We start from the raw sequence: 21567 nt of genomic DNA, 5'->3' as shown, positions 1-21567 counted from the left end.
ACAATTCTGTACCCAGCCCTGAATTACGCTCCTCCATATTGGCTATGCTTTCACTGGGGTTACTCTGTCACCCCCCACCTAGCTAACTCAAGTCGCCTCAGCTCTCTCTCCCTTTGCATTCTTTCTAGAAGATTCTTTCTCTCTCCTTCTTTCTTCTCTCTTTTTCTCTTCACGTGCCTTCTGGAAGGTTCTTTCTCTCTCTCTCTCTCTTTCTCTTTCCTGGTCTTCTAATTCAAGTTTCCTCTGTTCCAATTGTATCTCTGCTTACAATACCCTGTCGGGGTCTACTTCTAACCCTGTTTCTGCTTCTTCAGATTCAAGGGAAAAATGATTGGCCACTGGTCTTAGGAGTCCGGGCTTCCTAGCCTTGCCCTATACAGTGATCCCACACTGCTCAGCCATTTTCCTCAACTCCTCCAGAGACAGTTCTTTTAACTTATCCCAAGTTATTCAAGCACACGCAACCACAAGAAAACCTGCACTGAAATCTTCTCTTTTTGTTTGTCTCATTGTCTGTGGGTCAAATCCAGGACGCTAGCCCCCAAATTTCTGTAAAGACCAGGTTAGAAGGGGTCTTAGCTTTTGCCTGGTTTAACCCTAACAGGGTTTAATTTTGAAACACCGTGTTTTTTTTAGTTCCCCTTCAGTTGTTCGCTGCTTTTCAATTGCAAGGCAAAGATTTCAAATCAGACAGGTTTTCTTCGATTTAAACAAGATAGGTGGAAGTTTATTAATCTTAAACTTTAATTCAGTTAATGACTATGAATACGCGACACGACCATGCTAGCGATAAACACACACGTAGATAGAGACAGAAAAAGTAGAAGGAATAAAGGGAAAAAATATCTGGTTGTTACAGTCCTTTGAGTTTGACGTTGAGTCTTTCTTTGGTTGCCAGTAAGTCTTGCTGTTCACTGGGGCCCAGTGCACACGTCAACTTGTTTCGATGTAGGAAGTCTTTTCTTGAGGTTTACGTGACTCCAGTGGGTCCGGAGGCTTGTGCGAAAGCGAGAGGGAGCCAACCAGGAGAGGGGCTGTCTTGTTCCAGGTTCAGTTACGCTCTGCAGTCTGTCCAAACTCTCCTGAGAGCACAATTCAAAACTCCAAGTTGGCCAGCAGGTTAGTCATATTTAAACAAACTCCTGCGTTTGTGAATTCCAATGCTCTCAATGGTAGGGCGGGGTGGGGGTGGGGGTGGGGTGTAGGGCTGTCTCCCACCCCGACAAGATGTGGATCACCATTGCCCAGCCTAATCTCTGTTAATTGAATCAGTGAGCAATTCTTTTGTCTCTCCAAGCACTGTCTCTTAGTATGCAAATGTCCTCCAGCCAAGTGTCTGGTGATCTCATTTTAAACAAGTCATTTCTTCACTCCAGCAACAGTTTAAAATTAATGTTCATATGATAAAATTAATATGCCTCATTCTTGGCAGGTGGGGGTCTTCATGACAACATTGTTAAGTGTTCAACGCACACAGTGTGCATTACAGTTTGATTGAAAAATCCCCCTTTCTGTGCAGGGAGATGCTCCTTTGATTGATACCAATGTCCACCACAAGCCTCGCAGTATCATGCCACTGCCTTGCTCGCTGTTACAATCCCAGATATTCCGCTAGGAACACGCTCAGTATCCTGCAGAGGTTCTCGATGGTTGGTGGGTGTAAATTCTCCGCCGTGTCTTCCATCGTGTGCCAGACCCATGGAAAGGGGGTGGAAATCAGGTGCAGGATCGGGACTCCTGGAAACAAAACACTGGAGGTGTCAAAACCACACGGACCTTTCCCTTTCTGAGAGGGGTCAACCCCACTCATATCCCCCACCCCAATATCCCCCCATTCCGTGGCCCTTGACACCCCCTCTGCCTAAGGCTGAATTCTCATGTTCCTCTATCTGCAGTATTAAAAATCGTAACATGTGTGCACTTCTTCTCAACTCTTTGCATCAATTGCTATACCCAAATTTATAATGGAAACTCCTATGTAAACACGTCACGGTGTAATTCCACCTTCCCACCAGTGGAGGTGCTGCAGCGCCATCACCAGGAAGAGGGTGCGCTTATATCACCACCACTAAGAAGAGGGTGGAATTACAACCCAACCAGTTTACGTGGCAGTTTCAATTACATAAGGTTAGCATTAAAGCGAGTTATGTCAGTGAGTCCTGGTCCAACTAACCCCACACCCTTGGTCTCAACGCATTAAGCAGAACACTGCAGACCACGACTGCAAGTGAAGATTGTCAGGATTATGGAATGAAAAACCCACAGTGAGCAGATTTACAGAATCGCTCCATCACACCTCCACAACTTGCAGCCAGACAGAGACAAGAGCTACCAACCCCCCGACACCTCTGTCCCCGCAAAATCCCAACAACCACAGACGTAGGTACAGATCACCCTTTACCTTTCCGCAAAAAAGGAATATGGTCATCTTCAACGGGGCCGTAGTACGTGTGTTCGTTGAAGTAGGTCACCTCAAAAGGATGCACTTGCAATAGTCCCAGCTTATGAAGCCTCTTCTCTAGATAGAAAGACTAACGTGAGTTTACACACACATGCGCACACCGACCACCCCCGCCGTACATTCCCCTTACTCACACCCACACATTTGCGCCCGACCCCCACAACATACGTCCGCGCCCCCCTCCAACCCGTAGCTCAGCCCCCACACAAACACAACCCTACCCCCGCCCAACACTAAAACACACCCCTCCAAATTTCCCCACCTCCTTACAAAAGGTGCTGATGCACAGTACCACGAGCTGAAACTGTGTCCCATTACCTCAGTAAAGTGGCCCCTCTTTATGCATGAGTTCGGACGGTCAGCTGATTCTCAGTCCTCTCCCTCATGACAAGTATGGATAAGGTGAACAAAGAAAGCTGTTCCCATTGATGGCACAAGGACAAAAAGGGACAGAGGTGTAAGGTTTTGGACAAGGAGATGATGTGAAGGAGAACTTGTTTTTTTCCGCAGCGAGCAGTCACAACCTGGGACTCACTGCCGACGAGAGAGGTGGAAGCGGAGACGATCAATGATTTCAAAAAGAAATTAGAAGGGCACTGGAGGGATATAAACTTGCAGGACTATGGGGATAGAGCGGGGCAATGGGACCGACTGGATTGCTCTACAGAGAGCCGGCATGTACTCGAAGGGCCGAATGGCCTCCTTCAGTGCCGTAAATAACTCCGTTACTCTCCGACTCATCCACAGATGTGCGCGGAGCGACGACAGGATAAGGTTAGATGGTGACGCCCTTCCCGGTTAAACAGCCTGCCCAGCACTTGCTGTTTGGACACGAGGGATGGCCACTTGAGTGAGAGACAGCGCAGCCCAGAACCCATCAGATGGGATCCCACCCAGAGTCAGCGTCTGATAGGAAAGGAAATTCCGCCGCACATCTGGTGCTCAGGTTTAAGGAGACAGTTCCTTACCGATCCCGACCAGCCGATTAAACCAGCGGGCTGTGTTCTTGAAGTGATTCAGGAAGACGGGCTTTTCTACACCAAGAAGATCCAGGAGCACAAACAGATCCTGAAACAGACAGAAAGACTGATCAAGAATCAACAGGGATTGCCCAGGAATAGGCAGGTTTCAGGGCAGCAAGACCTATCCCAACACTGAGAGATGGGAGGAAAAGACACACCGTCCAGGGTTTAATAGCGACTATTATGGAATGGACATAATCATCAAACACACCGTGCCACCATCAAACACTCCCAGGACAGGTACAGCACGGGGTTAGATACAGAGTAAAGCTCCCTCTACACTGGGTAACGTGCCCCCACTACACTACACTACACTGCCCCCACTCCCCTCCGCCCCTCCCCCCGACCTGGCCCTCACTCTCTCACCACTCTCGGCGCCCACAAAAAAAAAGAAAAAAAAGAAAAAGAAAAAAGAAAAAAAAAAAAAACGGGGTTAGATATAGAGTAAAGATCCCTCTACACTGTCCCCATCAAACACTCCCAGGACAGGTACAGCACCGGGGTTAGATACAGATTAAAGCTCCCTCAAAAAAGAAAAAGGGGGCTAGATACAGAGTAAAGCACAGTGGCGCAGTGGTTAGCACCGCAGCCTCACAGCTCCAGGGACCCGGGTTCAATTCTGGGTACTGCCTGTGTGGAGTTTGCAAGTTCTCCCTGTGTCTGCGTGGGTTTCCTCCGGTTTCCTCCCACATGCCAAAGACTTGCAGGTTGATAGGTAAATTGGCCATTATAAATTGCCCCTAGTATAGGTAGGTGGTAGGGAAATATAGGGACAGGTGGGGATGTGGTAGGAATATGGGATTAGTGTAGGATTAGTATAAATGGGTGGTTGATGGTCGGCACAGACTCAGTGGGCTGAAGGGCCTGTTTCAGTGCTGTATCTCTAAAACTAAAACTCCCAGGACAGGTACGGCACGGGGTTAGATACAGAGTAAAGCTCCCTCTACACTGTCTCAAACACATGGGAACAAACACATCATCTCCAAGCTCCACTCCCAAGACACGCACCATCCTGACTTGGAAACATATTGGACATTCCTTCACAGTCGCTGGGTCAAAAATCCTGGAATTCCCTTTCCACTGTGGTGTACCTACACCACACGGACTGCAGCGGTTCAATGCAGTGGCTCGCCACCACCTTCTCGGGGGCAACTTGAAAACAGCAATAAAATTGCCAATGACGCCCACACCCTGCCAATGAATGAAAACTCACCAAAGAGTCAATCAGTGTGGTGCTGGCGGTGCCCCCTGGGTGTTTCGCCCTCACCATATGCTCAGCCAGATGCCGGGAGCCGTAGAGAGAGTCTGTGGGGGACCAAGTAACCAATGCCTCCTCCCCATCCAGGAATAGCAGTTGGAGGGTCAGATCCGACCTCTGTATGAGAGAGACAAAGAGAAAAAAATTTATTAGCGCCCGCTTGGATCGGTGGGTAACACTCTGGTCTGAGTTCAAAGATCACGTGTTCGAGGCCCATTCCGAGATCTGAGCACACAGTCTGCCACTCGCAGCGCTGAGCGAGTGCTGCACTGTCGGAGGTGCTACCTTTTGGATAATTTTTTTAGATTTAGAGATACAGCACTGAAACAGGCCCTTCAGCCCACCGAGTCTGTGCCGACCATTAACCACCCATTTATACTAACCCTACACTAATCCCATATTCCTACCACATCCTCACCTGTCCCTATATTCCCCTACCACCTACCTATATGAGGGGCAATTTATAATGGCCAATTTACCTATCAACCTGCAAGTCTTTTGGCTGTGGGAGGAAACCGGAGCACCCGGAGGAAACCCACGCAGACACAGGGAGAACTTGCAAACTCCACACAGGCAGTACCCAGAATTGAACCCGGGTCGCTGGAGCTGTGAGGCTGCGGTGCTAACCACTGCGCCACTGGCGACAATAAGCTGAGGCCCCCATCTCAGCTGGATATAAAAGATCCCACAGCATTGTTCAGAAGAATAGGGGAGTTCTCCCGGGTGTCCGGGCCAATATTTGTCCCTCAGCCAACATCACAAACAGATTATCTGGTCATTAGCACATTGCTATTTGTGGGAGCTTGCTGTGCACAAGTTGGCCATCGTGATTTCTACATTACAACGGTGACTACACTTTAGAATAGGACTGCATTGGCTGTAAAGCACTTTGGGATGTCTTGCACTGTCAGCCTGGAAATGTGTGCTCAAGTGTCTGGAATGGGACTTGAACCCCCAACCTTTTGACTCTAGGGGAGAGAGTGCCACCCACCGAGCCACGGCAGACTGCATGTAACATAATTAAGATCGGGGGAAAGAGAAATGGAAGACAGTCAGTTGCTCGGAATGAAAGCCCAGGAGAAATTATTTTAATCAGAGGTTAAACAGAGAACTAGAAGGTGTCCGCCCTGGACCTCATCCACCTAGACTTCCCCTGTCTCCCCTCCACCAGCACAATGGACATTTAGACCACTCTCCAAAAAGCTGTTGAGGCTGGGGGTCAGTTGAAAACATCAATAGAGAGATTGCTAGATTTTTGTTGGATAATGTTATTGAGGGTTACAGAACCAAGGCGGGTAAATTGAGATACAGATCAGCTCTGACCTAATTCAATAGCAGAAGAGGGTGGCGTAGCATAGTGGTTATGTTACTGGACTAATAACCCGGGGAGGCCTGGAGTCATCATCTGGAGACATCTGTTCAAATCCCACCATGGCAGCTAAATTTAGATGAAATAAGAATCTAGAATAGCTAGTATCAGTAATGGTGACCCTGAAACTAATGGATTGTTGTAAAAACCCATCTGATTTAATAATGCTTTTAGGGAAGGAAATCTGCCATCCTTCGCTGGTCTGGCCTACATGTGACTCCAAACCCACAGCAATGTGGTTGGTTCTTAACTGCCCTCTGAAAAAGGCCTAGTAAGCCAGTCACATTCAATAAGGTGGCCTTCTCAAGAGCATTTAAGGATAGGCAATAAATGCTTGCCTAGCCAGCAACGCCCACATTCTGCGAGTGAATAAACAAAGAAAAAAGCCTCAAGGACCTGAATGGCCTCCTTCCAGCAATTATCATCCCCTGAACGAGTCTCAAATGCCCTCGCTGGGGTTTTTAACCTTGTCCTTGAGCTTGGCCAGCTCCCTGTCCAGTGAACGCGCCAACTCCAGCATCATGGAGCACGGCACAGCTGAGTCAGTGGCGCCCACGTAGATCCGTCCCCGGTCGTCGCGGGGGAAGTACTTGGAGTCGTAGTGACACGCCAGTGCCAGGCGGCGGTGGGCGGAGGGGTCGAGCGTGGCCACTATGTTGGAGAAGGTCCGCATGCCATGCGGGGTGTTGTCCTCAAACGTGTCCAACTCCACAGTCCACTGGGCAGATAGTGACCCCAGATGCCCCTTGATGTGCTGAGGGAAGTAAACACAACATTTCAGTTACATTATGGCAGGATGGCAACAAGCCCTTTTCAAATCTTCCTCTCCCGCCCGATTTTATGCTGCGATACAGATCCACGGGCAGCAAGAGACACCCTGTATAATTTTAAGACAGTGTGAGATCTGAGAATGAATAGGAGCAGGAAGTGCGACTATGGGAGGCATCCCATTGGAGCCCAAACTCTCTCCTTGCCCGGCATTGGCACATGGGCAATTAGAACTCGGAGATGCATTTTTTGACCTCCCTAAATCAGGGAACAGAGGCAAATTTAACCCATCGACAAAGGTCTCAGCTGTCAAATTACTCTCAGAGTGCAGGGGTCGGACTTACCAATCGAGCCACCAGGATACACTCCGCAGTGATTTTTTCATCAACAAAGGCGACTGACAATTTCCCAGGTCACAAAGGGTGGAGTACGGATAGGAGGGGTGGGGGGTTGGGGAATCTGTCTTGGACAGACCCTCAAGTCTGCTCTGCCATTCAATTAGCTCACAGCTGATCTACATCAATTCCACTTTAGATTAGATTCTAGATTAGATTAGAGATACAGCACTGAAACAGGCCCTTCGGCCCACCGAGTCTGTGCCGAACATCAACCACCCATTTATACTAATCCTACACTAATCCCATATTCCTACCAAACATCCCCACCTGTCCCTATATTTCCCTACCACCTACCTATACTAGTGACAATTTATAATGGCCAATTAACCTATCAACCTGCAAGTCTTTTGGCTTGTGGGAGGAAACCGGAGCACCCGGAGAAAACCCACGCAGACACAGGGAGAACTTGCAAACTCCACACAGGCAGTACCCGGAATCGAACCCGGGTCCCTGGAGCTGTGAGGCTGCGGTGCTAACCACTGCGCCACTGTGCCGCCCACTTGCCCACACTATCCCCATATTCCCTGAATGCCCAAGAATCTATTGATCTCAGTCATGGGAACAGGAGTAGGCCATTCAGCCCATCGAGCCTGCTCCGCCATTCATTTAGATCTTGGCTGTTCATCTACCTCATCGTCACGTTCCCGCATTACCCCCAAATCCCTTGATGTCATGAGTATCCAGATATCTATCGATTTCTGTCTTGAACATGCTCAATGATTGAGCTTCCACAGCCCTCTGGGGTAGAGAATTCCAAAGATTCACCACCCTCTGAGTGAAGAACCTCCTCCTCATCTCCATCTTAAATGACTTGTCCCTTATTCGGAGACTGTGTCCCCTGGTTCTAGACTCACCAGCCAGGGGAAACATCCTATCCACATCAACCCTGTCACGCCCTGTAAGAATTTTCTGAGTTTCAATGAGATCACCTCTCATTCTTTGAAACTCTAAAGAATACAGGCCCAGTTTCCTCAATCTCTCCTCATAAAATAATCCCGCCATCGCAGGGATTAGTCTGGTGAACCTCCTGAATTTACTTAACAACTGAGAATCCTCCTGGAGTAGAGAATTCCAAAAGAGACACAACTCTCAAAAGAGAAAAAAATTGCTCCTCAACTCAGTCCTAAATGGCTGATCCCTTAACCCTGAGACAATGACTCCTAGTTCTCACTGCATTAGAAATTGCAGCCACAATTAGTGGTGATGTTACTGGACTAGTAATCCAGAGGCCCAGCCTTATGCTCCAGAAACAGGAGTTCAAATCCCACTCTGGCAGCTGAGGGAATCTAAATTCAATTAATAAATTTGCAATAAAATGCTAATCTCATTAATAATGATCATGAAACTACCTATCGGATTCACTAACGTCCTTCAGGGAAGGATATCTGCAGTCCTTATCCAGTTTGACCTACATGTGACTCCAGACCCACAGCAATGTGGTCGACTCTTAACTGCCCTCTGAAATGGCCTAGCAAGCCACTCAGTTGCATCAAACTGCCAAAGAACGAGAAGCACTCATGGGTATAGCTACATCACACGGACTGTAGCGGTCAAAGAAGGCAGCTCACCACCACTTTTTCCAAGGTCAATTAGGGATGGGCAATAAATGCCCCAAAATTAATAAAACAGGAGGCCATTTGGCCCCTTGTGTCTATGCCAGCCACAAAAGGGCTATCCAGCATAATCCTACTTTCTGTAGCCGTGTAGGTTATCGTACGTCTAGACTCTCCAGTCAGCCTCTACCTTGACAAACCCTCTAAGAATTTTATATGTTCTATTGAAACCTATCACTCACCACAGCCTCCTTGAGTGACTCCAATGCAGTAAATCTGAATTGAGAGGCTGCCTGGCCAGGATCTCAGCGCATTATTTTAATGAATCACTGATTATGCAACTTTTCCACTCCCTCAAACTTGCCCCCCCCCGGCTCAGTGTTGAAGTTCATCGAAAAATAGGGATTTCCAGATCAAAAAAAAAGATCCAGGCTCATTCACTGCCTTCAGCCCTGTGATAATACAGCAATCTCCATCAACTAGTTTACAACAGACCCAGACACAAGGCGAGGAAAATCCTTGTGGTGGAGAGTTTTGCGAACCGTAAGTCCAAAGTTTCTCCCAACACGTCATGTCTCCAGTTACTCTTATACTGTATTGCAAAATATTAACTTGTGAAAGAAATCTAATTTTAATTAAATCAATAATATCTCACTCCACTTAGGGAGCCTGTTCCATAAATGTGTTACAGAGTGAGTTGGGATCTGGAACGCACTGCCTGAAAGGGCAGTGGAAGCAGATTCAATAGCAACTTTCAAAAGGAATTGGATAAATACTTGAAGGGGAAGAAATTGCAGGGCTACAGAGAAAGAGTAGATGGAGTGGGATTAATTTACTAGCTCTAACACAGGCATGATGGGCCGAATAGCCTCCTTCTGTGCAGTACCACTCTATGATTCCATGTTTCCATAGATTAGTTTTGTATTTACCCCCTTCAAGCACAGGCCTTTATTACCAGTGGGAAGTGCAGGATGCCTTTCACAGGTTACAATTTGTCAAGTGAAGTCTCCCAAACTTGGAGAGAGCACATGAAAATTATCAATGTCGCCAACAGTAAAAAGTTGAAATGCATTGATAATTTTCACAGGGTCTTTCTGTGTTCATGGAATCCACTGAACAAATGTCCCTCTCAACGGACTGATTGGGCTAATAAGCTGAGCAGTGGGTTTCCCTTAGAAGACAGAAACAGCAGCATTGCCAAGATCTGTATCTGTTATGTTTATCTTTGGAATTATATTGTTTTGTGTCTGTATAATTTTATTTCTTACAGTAAATTCAATTTATTGTTTAGCCTGAATGACACAATAACTGGCATTTATTAGAGCCCGAACGCATGAAAATGTATACAATACAGACTGAAGATGTCACACTAGAAAGCAGTGGCTTTATGTGAATGGAGTATTGGGAAACATCCTGAATTGTAACAACCCCTTTCAGTTCCACATTTGCTTGAGACCCGAGCTTGGTTGCTATCAGGAGTACCTTTGAAAAATCGTGGGAGTTGATTCTGAAACCACAACAACAAAAGAAATATTTCAGCTACGAACGTACCTGACGGACAAATTCGATTCCCCCTGACCCTGGGTATCGCTCGATTAGCATTGGCATCAAGAAAACATTCCACAGACGTTGGAAGTCGATGAGCGAGGCGAGGTGCCTCACTTGACTTGACATGACGCTCTTTGGTTTGTGTTCAAACTGTTTTAAAAGCAAATGTTTAAGAATACAACAGGAGTGTAATTTTCATTCAATCTAACCATGAGGAACTGAAAGAATAACTTATATTTATAAAGTGCCTTTAACATAGCCAAATGTCCCAAGCCACTTTCCAGGAGAGTTATCAGACAAAATTTGACATTGGGCCACAGGAGGAGATATTAGGACAGGCAAAGAGATAGTTTGTTTTTTTAAGCAGTGTCTTAAAAGGAGAAGAGACAGATAGAGAGACAGAGAGGTTTAGGGAGGAAATTCTAGGGCTTGGGGCCTAGACAGCTGAAGGCACGGCCACCAACAGTGGAACAAAAGATACTGGAGATGCACAAAAGATCAGAGATGGAGGAGCACAGAGATCTCGGACGTTTGTAGGGCTGGAGAAGATTAGAGAGATAAGGAGAATTTTAAATTTGAGGCGTTGCTGAACTGGAAGCCAACGTCGGTCGTCAAGAATAGAAGTGACGGGTTAACAGGACTTGGTCCGAGTTAGGATCCGGGGGCAGCCGAGTTTTAGATGAACTATGGGTTTACAGAGGGCGGAAGAGGAGAGTGAATTTCACTGAAACCACCAGTCAAGATGGACACAACTTTAACCTAACACAGAAATAATTGAAAAAATTCAGATAATTCTCCTGATTACACACCTGTGACCAATCCACACAGATGAGAAGATCCTAGTTTTGATTCCCAGTCTGTCCCGAGTTAGCTAAAGATAATTCACAACTGAGATGGAGCCCAGTCATTCCAAGTTGGTGCTAATCCTCCACATCAGCAGTATCCTAATCCCACGTGCCCGTTTCACTCCGATTATTCCCGTTTTCTTCAACTACCTATCAAATCCATTCTGAGGGGAGGCGGTGGCATAGTGGTATTGTCACTGGATCAGAGACCCAGGGACATGGGTTCAAATCCCACCACAGCAGAAGATGAAATTTGAATTCAATTAATAAATCTGGAATTAAAAAACTAGATGGCCATGAAATCATTGTTGATGGTTGTAAAAATTCACTAATGTCCTTTAGGGAAGGAAATCTCCTGTCCTTACCTGGTCTGGCCTACATGTGACTCCAGACCCACAGCAATGTGGTTAACTCTTACATGCCCTCTGAAATGGCCGAGCAAGCCACTCAGTTGTACCTAACCGCTACAAAGTCAATAAAAAGGAATGAAACCGGACGGGTCACCCGGCATCGACCTAGGCACCGGAAACTACAATGGCAAACCCAGCCCCGTCAACCCTGCAAAGTCCTCCTTACTAACATCAGGGGGCTTGTACCAAAGTTGGGAGAGCTGTCCCACAGACTAGTCAAGCAACAGCCCGACATAGTCATACTCACAGAATCATACCTGACTGACAATGTCCCAGACACTGCCATCACCAGGTATGTCCTGTCCCACCAGCAGGACAGACCCACCAGAGGTGGTGGCACAGTGGTATACAGCAGGAAGGGAGTTGCCCTGGGAGTCCTCAACATTGACTCGGGACCCCATGAAGTCTCATGGCATCAGATCAAACATGGATAAGGAAACCTCCCGCTGATTACCACCTACCGCCCTCCCTCAGCTGATGACTCAGTACTCCTCCATGTTGAACAGCACTTGGAGGAAGCACGGAGGGTCGCGAGGGCACAGAATGTACTTTGGGTGGGGGACTTCAATGTCCATCACCAAGTGTGGCTCGGTAACACCACTACTGATCGAGCCCTAAAGGACATATCTGCTAGACTGGGTATGCGGCAGGTGGTGAGGGAACCAACAAGAGGGGAAAACATACTTGACCTCGTCCTCACCAATCTGCCTGCCGCAGAGGCATCTGTCGATGACAGTATTGGTAGGAGTGACCACCGCACAGTCCTTGTGGAGATGAAGTCCCGCCTTCACATTGAGGATACCGTCCATCGTGTTGTGTGGCACTACCACAGTGCTAAATGGGATAGATTTCAAACAGTTCTAGCAATGCAAAACTGGGCATCCATGAGGAGCTGTGGGCCATCAGCAGCAGCAGAATTGTACTCAACCACAATCTGTAACCTCATGGCCCGGCATATCCCCCACTCTACCATCAAGCCAGGAGACCAACCCTAGTTCAATGAAGAGTGCAGGAGGGCATGCCAGGAACAGCACCAGGCATACCTCAAAATGAGGTGTCAACCTGGTGAAGCTACAACACAGGACTATCTGCGTGCCAAACTGCATAAGCAGCATGCGATAGACAGAGCTAAGCGATCCCATAACCAACGGATCAGATCTAAGCTCTGCAATCCTGCCACATCCAGCCGTGAATGGTGGTGGACAATTAAACAACTAACTGAAGGAGGTGGCTCCACAAATATCCCCATCCTCAATGATGGGGGAGCCCAGCACATCAGTGCGAAAGATAAGGCAGAAGCATTTGCAACAATCTTCAGCCAGAAGTGCCGAGTTGTTGATCCATCTCGGCCTCCTCCTGAAGTCCCCAGCATTACAGATGCCAGACTTCAGCCAATTCGATTCACTCCGCGTGATATCAAGAAACGACTGAAGGCACTGGATACTGCAAAGGCAGTGGGCCCCTGACAATATCCCGGCAATAGTAATGAAGACCTCTGCTCCAGAACTTGCCGCGCCCCTAGCCAAGCTGTTCCAGTACAGCTACAACACTGGCATCTACCCTGCAATGTGGAAAATTGCCCAGGTATGTCCTGTACACAAAAAGCAGGACAAGTCCAACCCAGCCAATTACCGCCCCATTAGCCTACTCTCTATCATCAGTAAAGGGATGGAAGGTGTCATCAACAGTACCATCAAGCGGCACTTGCTTAGCAATAACCTCCTCAGTGACGCGCAGTTTGGGTTCCGCCAGGGCCACTCAGCTCCTGACCTCATTACAGCCTTCATTCAAACATGGACAAAAGAGCTGAACTCCAGAGGTGAGGTGAGAATGACTGCCCTTGACGTCAAGGCAGCATTTGACGGAGTCTGGCATCAAGGTGCCCTAGCAAAACTGAGGTCAATGGGAATCAGGGGGAAAACCCTCCGCTGGCTGGAGTCATACCTGGCGCAAAGGAAGATGGTTGTGGTTGTTGGAGGTCAATCATCTGAGCTCCAGGACATCACTGCAGGAGTTCCTCAGGGTAGTGTCCTAGGCCCAACCATCTTCAGCTGCTTCATCAATGACCTTCCTTCAATCATTAGGTCAGAGGTGGGGATGTTCGCTGATGATTGCACAATGTTCAGCACCATTCGTGACTCCTCAGATACTGAAGCAGTCCGTGTAGAAATGCAGCAAGACTTGGACAATATCCGGGCTTGGGCTGACAAGTGGCAAGTAACATTCGCACCACACAAGTGCCAGGCAGAAACCATCTCCAACAAGAGAGAATCTAACCATCTCCCCTTGACATTCAACAGCATTATCATCGCTGAATCCCCCACTATCAACATCCTAGGGGCTACGATCGACCAGAAACTGAACTGGAGTAGCCATATAAATACTGTGGCTACAAGAGCAGGTCAGAGGCTAGGAATCCTGAGGTGACTAACTCACCTCCTGACTCCCCAAAGCCTGTCCACCATCTACAAGGCACAAGTCAGGAGTGTGATGGAATACTCTCCAATTGCCTGGATGTTGCAGCTCCAACACTCAAGAAGCTCGACACCAATCAGGACAAAGCCGCCTGCTTGATTGGCACCCCATCTACAAACATTCACTCCCTCCACCACCGGCACACAGTGGTAGCAGTGTGTACCATCTACAAGATGCACTGCAGCAATGCACCAAGGCTCCTTCAACAGCACCTTCCAAACCCGCGACCTCTACCAACTAAAAGGACAAGGGCAGCAAATACATGGGAACACCACCACCTGCAAGTTCCCGTCCAAGTCACACACCATCCTGACTTGGAACTATATCGCCGTTCCTTCACTGTCACTGGGTCAAAATCCTGGGACCCCCTTGCTACCAGCACAATACCTACCCCACACGGACTGCAGCGGTTCAAGAAGGCAGCTCACCACCACCTTCTCAAGGGCAATTAGGGATGGGCAATAAATGCTGGCATAGCCAGCGACACCCACATCCCATGAATGAATAAAAGTTGCTAACATACATGGTCTCTGCGTCAATCGCTAACTCCTTGAGTACATTCCACTGCCTCACAACCTTCCGTGTTGAAAACAAAAGTTTTGCCCAAAGAAGTTTAAAATCAGAAGGGGTTTTGATAGTGTGAATAGGGAGAAACTTTTTCCAGTGGCAGGAAGGTCGGGAAGCAGAGGACACAGGTTTAATATAATTGTCAAATATTCCAGGAGGGAAATTAGTTTATTTTTCCATGCAACATGTTAATGATGGACTGGAATGTGCTAACTGAAGCAGATTCAATAGTCACTTTCAAAAGGCAATTAGCTATGTTACTAAAAAGAAAAAAAAAGGAGAAATTTGCAGGGCTATGTGGAGTTAACTGGATAGTTCTTTCAAAGGGCTGAATGGCCTCCTGTGTTCTTTGATTCTATGATCACTCTCCTTACATGTAATCATAGAGTCATAGAGTTGTACAGCATAGAAACAGGCCCTTCGGCCCACCGCGTCCATGATGCCTATCTGTACTAATCCCACCTGCCTGCATTAAATCCATATCCCGCTATGCCTTGCTCATTCAAGTACCTGTCCAGATGCCTCTTAAATGTCGCTACTGTTCCTGCCTCCACCACCTCCTCAGGCAGCTCATTCCAGATACCCACTAATCATCTTCTTTATCTGTTTCAATCTATGCTGTCCCTTCATAATTTTAAACATCTCCATCAAGTCACCTCTTAATTACTTCAGTTGTAACAAAAATAGCCCCATTTTAAAAAAAAAGACTTTGTAATTCCTCATCTTAGTTAGCATCATAGTACACCGGATGCTAACTGCCTCAATATCCTTACGATAATGTGGAGCTCAAAATTGTACACAATATTTCAGCTGTGGTCAAATTGGCTACTGCGTTGTCTACATTACAACTTCAGTATTTTACAACTTCAGTATTTCATTGGCTGTAAAGCACTTTGAGAAGTCCTGAAAGGCGCGACACACACACACACCCACACACACACCACACCACACACACACACACCACACACACACACACCTTTCATTTGAGGTCATCCGAAGGTTTTATAAAGGTTCATCAAACCTAGTATTCCATTCATTTTTTTTTTTAAATGGCCTTATCCACTTGATATGTTGCTTTTAATATCTCAAGAACCTGAACCCCAAATCCCTCAGTATAGGCCATTCAGCCCATCAAATCTGTTCCACCCTTCAATTAGATTATAATTACATCTGTATCTCAACTCCATCACCCACCCGTCCCCCAAGATACTAACATAGGAACATAGGAGGAGAAGGCCATTCAGCCCATCGAGCCTGCTCCGCCATTCAATACAATCATGGCTGATCATCCACTTCAATGCCTACTTCCCACACTATCCCCAGATCCCTTTATATTATTGGCATTTAGAAATCTGTCAATCTCTACTTTAAACATACTCAATGACTGAGCTTCCACAGCCCTCTGGAGTAGAGAATTCCAAAGATTCACAACCCTCTGAGTAAATCAGAAATTAAAATGGAAGGCGGAAAATTAATGGATGAGTCTGGAAGACAGAGGAAATGAGGGTTAGAAAATGAGGGTTAGAGAGACTTTGGCAGTGCTCAATGGTATCTATTTCAATGCAAGGAGTATAGCAAATAAAGCAGATGAGCTGCAGGCGCAGATAGACACGTGGCAGTATGATATCATAGCTATTACAGAAACATGGCTTAAGGAGGGACAGGAATGGCAGCTCAACATTCCTGGTTACTGGGTTTTCAGATGCGATAGGGAGGGAGAAAAGAAAGGAGGAGGAGTGGCAGTTTTGGTCAAAGAAATTATTACAGCTGTGAGGAGAGATGATATGTTGGAAGGCTCATCAAATGAGGCCATATGGATTGAGCTAAGGATCAAAAAAGGGGCAATCACACTGCTGGGAGTGCACCATAGACTCTCAACTAGTCAGAGGGAGATAGAAGAGCAGATATGTTGGCAAATCTCTGAGAAGTGCAAGAACAGTAAGGCAGTAATAGTAGGGGATTTTAATTACCCCAATATTAACTGGGATAGTTTGAAAGGAATTGAGGGAGCAGAATTCTTGAGGTGCATTCAGAAGAACTTGTTTGCCCAGTACGTAGCAAGTCCCACAAGAGAGGGCACAGTTTTAGACGTAGTTTTAGGAAATGAAGATGGGCAGGTGGAAGAAGTGGCAGTGGGAGAGCATTTTGGTGGTAGTGATCATAATCCATAGTCTATAACTAAATTCAGTCAGTTTAAACATAATTATGGAAAACCACAGAGTTTAAACAGGAGTTAGAGTTCTCAATTGGGGCAAGGCCAATTTTAGTAAACTGAGGAGCGATTTAGCGAAAGTGGACTGGAAACAGCTACTTGAAGGTAAATCAGTATCAGAGCAGTGGGAGACATTCAAAGGAGAGATTCAAGGGGTTCACTGTAAACATGTTCCCACAAAGAAAAAGGGTGAGACGGCCAAATCTAAAGCCCCATGAATGTCAAGGAGCTTACAGGGTAAGATAAGGCAGAAAAGGAAAGCTTATGTCCGACACCAAGAATTCAATACTACAGAAAGCCGAGAGGATTATAGAAAGTGGAGGGATAAAATCAAAAAGGAAATTAGGACGCAAAGAGAGGGCATGAAAGAATATTGGCAAGAAAAATCAAGGTGAACCCAAAGATGTTTTATCAATACATTAAGAGTAAGAGGATAACTAAGGAAAGAGTAGGACCCATAAAAGACCAAAAAGGTAACCTATGTGTAGGAGCAGAAGATGTTGGTATGGTTCTTAATGAATACTTTGCGTCTGTCTTCACAAAAGAGGGGGATGATGCAGATATTGTAGTTAAGGAGGAAGAGTGTGAAGCATTGGATGTGATAAACATAGGGAGAGAGGAAATATTAATGGGATTAGCATCCTTGAGAGTTGATAAATCACCAGGGCCAGGTGAAATGTATCCTAGGCTGTCAAAAGAAGCAAGGGAGGAAATAGCAGAGGGTCTGACCATCATTTTCCAGTCCTCACTGGAGACAGGTGTGGTGTCGGAGGATTGGAGAATTGCTAATGTTGTACCTCTGTTTAAAAATGGAGTGAGGATAGACCGAATAGTTACAGGCTAACCTCAGTAGGGGGCAAATTATTGGAACCTATTCTGAGAGACAGGATAAACTATCACTTAGAAAAGCACAGATCAATTAAGGATAGTCAGCATGGATTTGTTAAGGGAAGATCTTGTTTGACAATTTTGATTGAATTTTTTGAAGAAGTAACAAGGAAGAAAGATGAAGGTAGTGCAGGTGATGTGGTCTACATGGATTTTAGCAAGGCTTTTGACAAGGTCTCACATGGCAGACTGGTTAAAAAAAATAAAATCCCATGGAATCCAGGGAAATGCAGCAGTGGATACAAAATGGGCTCAGTGGCAGGAAACAAAGGGTAATTGTTGACGGTTGTTTTAGCGACTGGACGGCTGTTTCCAGTGGCATTCCGTAGGGCTCAGTACTGGGTCCCCTGCTTTTTGTGGTGTATATTAACAATTTGGACCTTAATGTAGCAGGTATGATCAAGAAGTTTGCAGATGACACAAAGATTGGCCGTGTGGTAGATAGCGAGGAGGATAGCTGCAGGCTACAGGAAGATATTGATGGTCTGGTCAGATGGACAGAAAAGTGGCAAATGGAATTCAACCTGGAGAAGTGTGAGGTGATGCATTCGGGGAGGTCAAACAAGGCAAAGGAATACATGATTAATGGGGAAAATACGGAGAAGTATAGAGGAAGTAAGGGACCTTGAATGTCCATAGATCCCTGAAGGTAGCAGGACAGATCGATAAGGTGGTTAAGAAGGCATATGGAACCCATTCCCTTATTAGCCGTGGTACAGAATACAAGAGCAGGTAGGTTCTGCTGGAACTGTATAACTCATTGGTTAGGCCACAACTTGAGTACTGTGTGCAGTTCTGGTCACCTCATTTCAGAAATGTTGTAATTGCACTAGAGAGGGTACAGAGGAGATTGACGCAGATGATGCCAGGACTGGAAAAATGCAGCAATGAGGAAAGATTGGATAGGCTGGGGTTGTTCTCCTTGGAACAGAGAAGGCTGAGGGGAGATCTCATTGAAATGTACAAAATTTTGAGGGGCCCGGATAGAGTGGAGGTGAAGGGTCTATCCAGCTTAGCAGAGAGGTCAGTGACAAGGGGGCATAGATTTAAAGTGATTGGGAGAAAAATTAGAGGGGAGATGAAGAAAACCTTCTTCACCCAGAGAGTGGTGGGGGTCTGGAACTCTCTGCCTGAAAGGGTATTGAGGCAGAGACCCTCAACTCATTCAAAAGGAGTCTGGATATGCACCTCACGTGCCGTAAGCTGCAGGGTTACGGACCAGATGTTGGAAGGTGGCCTTAAACGTTCTATGATTCTAAAGAAACTTCTCCTCTTCTCAGTCCTAAGTGGCTTCCTCCTTAATTTGAAATTGTGTCCCCTGCTTCTAGACTTCCCAACCAGGGGGTATCATCTAACCTGTATCTACCACATCTATCCCTTCAGTATTTTGTAGGATTCAATAAGATCACCTCTCATTCTTCAAAACTCTAGACAATACAGGCCCATTTTCCCCAATTTCTCTTCAGAGGACAGTCCCACCTTCCCAGGTACAAGTCTGGTGAATCTTCATTGCACTCCCTCTATGGCAATAATATCCTTCCTAAGATAAGGGGACCAAAACTGCACACAGTACTCCAGGTGTGTTCTAACCAAGGTTCTATACAATTGAAGCAAGACTTCACTACTCCTGCACTCAAATCCTCTTGTAATAAAGGCTAACATACCATTAGCCTTCCTAATTGCTTGCTGCATCTGTGTGTTAGCTTTCAGTGACTTATTGACGAGGACACCCAAGTCACTTTGTACAGCTACACTTTCTAATCTCTTACCATCTAAGAAATACCCTGCACATCAGTTCCTGCTGCCAAAGTGCATAAGCTCACATTTTTCCACATTATATTCCACCTGCCATGTTCTTGCCCACTCACTAAGACTGTCCAAATCCCCTTGAAGCCACTTTGCATCTTCCTCACAACACACATTCCCACCTAGTTTTGTGTCATCCGCAAACTTGGAAATATTACATTTGGTCCCCACATCCAAATCATTGACATGTCTAGTGAACAGTTGGGGCCCCAAGTACCGATCCTTGTGGTACCCCGTTCATTTGAGGTCATACCAAGGTTTTATAAAGATTCACAATTGTAAATTACTATATTTTTTTCTCCAAAGAAAGCAAAACCTCACACATACTGGCAATAAACTGCATCTGCCACTTCGTTGCCCAATTGTAGCAATTAGAAACAAAAAGACCCCGCAACACTCGGTTACAAACACAACAGGGCAAATAATTCTGCACATAAACCCACAAAACAGGATGCGACACGTAGATAGAACCTGGCGTCAACCCAGGGCGTTTCATTAACAGAGGGACTTACAACAGATGGCAGCAAAATCATATCAGGCTAAATTACAAAAATAAACTAAATTTGTAAAAAAAAAATCTATTTAGATTAAAGATTAAAATCAAATTCATTCAAATATTTAATAGGGGAGAACCTGTAGCAGTTGCGGGCTGTGTGATTGCTGAAGTCACATTGTTGCAGATTAATGTTACAATCTTTTTGTCGGGAGCCACGTACCTTCCGCCGGGTCCAATCCGCCTGTGGTTCGACAGCTTGTTCAGCTGTGAAATAAAACCCCCAAACAATGCAGGGGACCGCGACAGCGAAGAAAGCCGAGAGCAAGACAACAAGCCGGGGCATCTTGACCAGATTGGTGCGCTTGTCGGTGCGGGAGGCGCGGTGATGCCTGCCTGATTTTGACATGATGGGTGAAAGGATCAATCCATCAGATCAAACTGCTTTTTAAAAAAAAAAGAATGTACATTTGCACCTGAAAGAGAACACACAATCACAGGAGTTCCGATGTCATTCCTAAGCATAAGTTCCCACTGGTCAGTTTCATGCCAGTTTCAGTGCTTAAAAGCACAGCTTCCCTATTCTACTGAGCAGTTTCTACCCTTATCCCACTTTAAACTGTTCACAGCAGCGACGCAGAATGATGACATATTGTGGGTGTTATCGATTCTTAAAAAGGTACCTCCCCTTAGTCTGAGATTGCAATTCATTGACAGTCACCACTGCAGTGATGCTGACAAATTAGTGCATCTAACATTGTCCACATAAGACCCTGAGTTACACATGCCACTCATCAAAATCATGCTCTGCTTTTGACTCAAAGGCTTGCATTTATGTAGCGCCTTCCATCGCCCCAGGACATCCCAAAACATGTTACAGCCAATGAAGTACTTTTTGAGGTGTTGTAGGAAACGAGGCAGCCAGTTTGCACACAGCAAGCTCCCACAAGCACTGCAGATGCTGGAAATCTGAAATATGAACAGCAAGTGCTGGAAATACTCAGCAGGTCTGGCAGCATCTGTGGAGAGAGAAGCAGAGTTAACGTTTCAGGTCTGTGACCTTTCACCAGAACTGGCAAAGATTAGAAATGTAATAGGTTTTAAGCAAGTAAAGCCAGTGGGGGGTGGTGGAAGAGAACAAAAGTGAAGGTGTTTGATAGGGCAGAGGGCAGGAGACATTAAATGACAAAGATGTCATGGGACAAAGGCAACGGGAGTGCTTATGGTTGTAGTGAAAGATAAAGCATTAGTCCAGAGAGAGTGTTAATGGCAGAGTAATGAACAGCTCTGTCCAAAAGCACAAACATAAAAAACCAAAGTTAAGGCAGGCACATGGTTAAAAAATAATTTAAAGATATAATAATTAGAAAAAGGACAGTCATTCTCTGAAATTGCTGAACTCAATGTTGAGTCCGGAAGGCTGTAGAGTGCCTAATTGGAAAATGAAGTGCTGTTCCTCGAGCTTGTGTTGATGGCCACTGGAACACTGCAGGC

The 21567-nt window shown here is 46.1% G+C and overlaps 1 protein-coding gene across 2 annotated transcripts; it reads right to left on the bottom strand.

Moving 5' to 3' along the window:
- Positions 1-686: 686 nt before the first annotated feature.
- Positions 687-20697, bottom strand: LOC137353056 (glutaminyl-peptide cyclotransferase-like protein). Of its 2 annotated transcripts, none has more exons than XM_068018999.1 (7): positions 20297-20697; positions 10381-10527; positions 6577-6864; positions 4697-4858; positions 3430-3529; positions 2402-2518; positions 687-1737 (listed from the first exon to the last, which is right to left on the bottom strand). In XM_068018999.1, exons 1-7 carry the CDS (start codon positions 20480-20482, stop codon positions 1592-1594), a joined length of 1146 nt encoding a protein of 381 aa, XP_067875100.1. In that variant the 5' UTR covers positions 20483-20697; the 3' UTR covers positions 687-1591. The 2 variants fall into 2 exon arrangements, with proteins under 2 accessions (XP_067875100.1, XP_067875101.1); XM_068019000.1 differs by having other exon boundaries at positions 688-1737; positions 20550-20697.
- Positions 20698-21567: the final 870 nt, after the last annotated feature.

Source organism: Heterodontus francisci, chromosome 40 (assembly GCF_036365525.1).
Source record: "Heterodontus francisci isolate sHetFra1 chromosome 40, sHetFra1.hap1, whole genome shotgun sequence".
Taxonomy (NCBI): Eukaryota; Metazoa; Chordata; class Chondrichthyes; order Heterodontiformes; family Heterodontidae; genus Heterodontus; species Heterodontus francisci.
The sequence above is the reverse complement of the archived record's forward strand: the minus strand, read 5'-3'. Positions and strand labels throughout refer to the sequence as shown.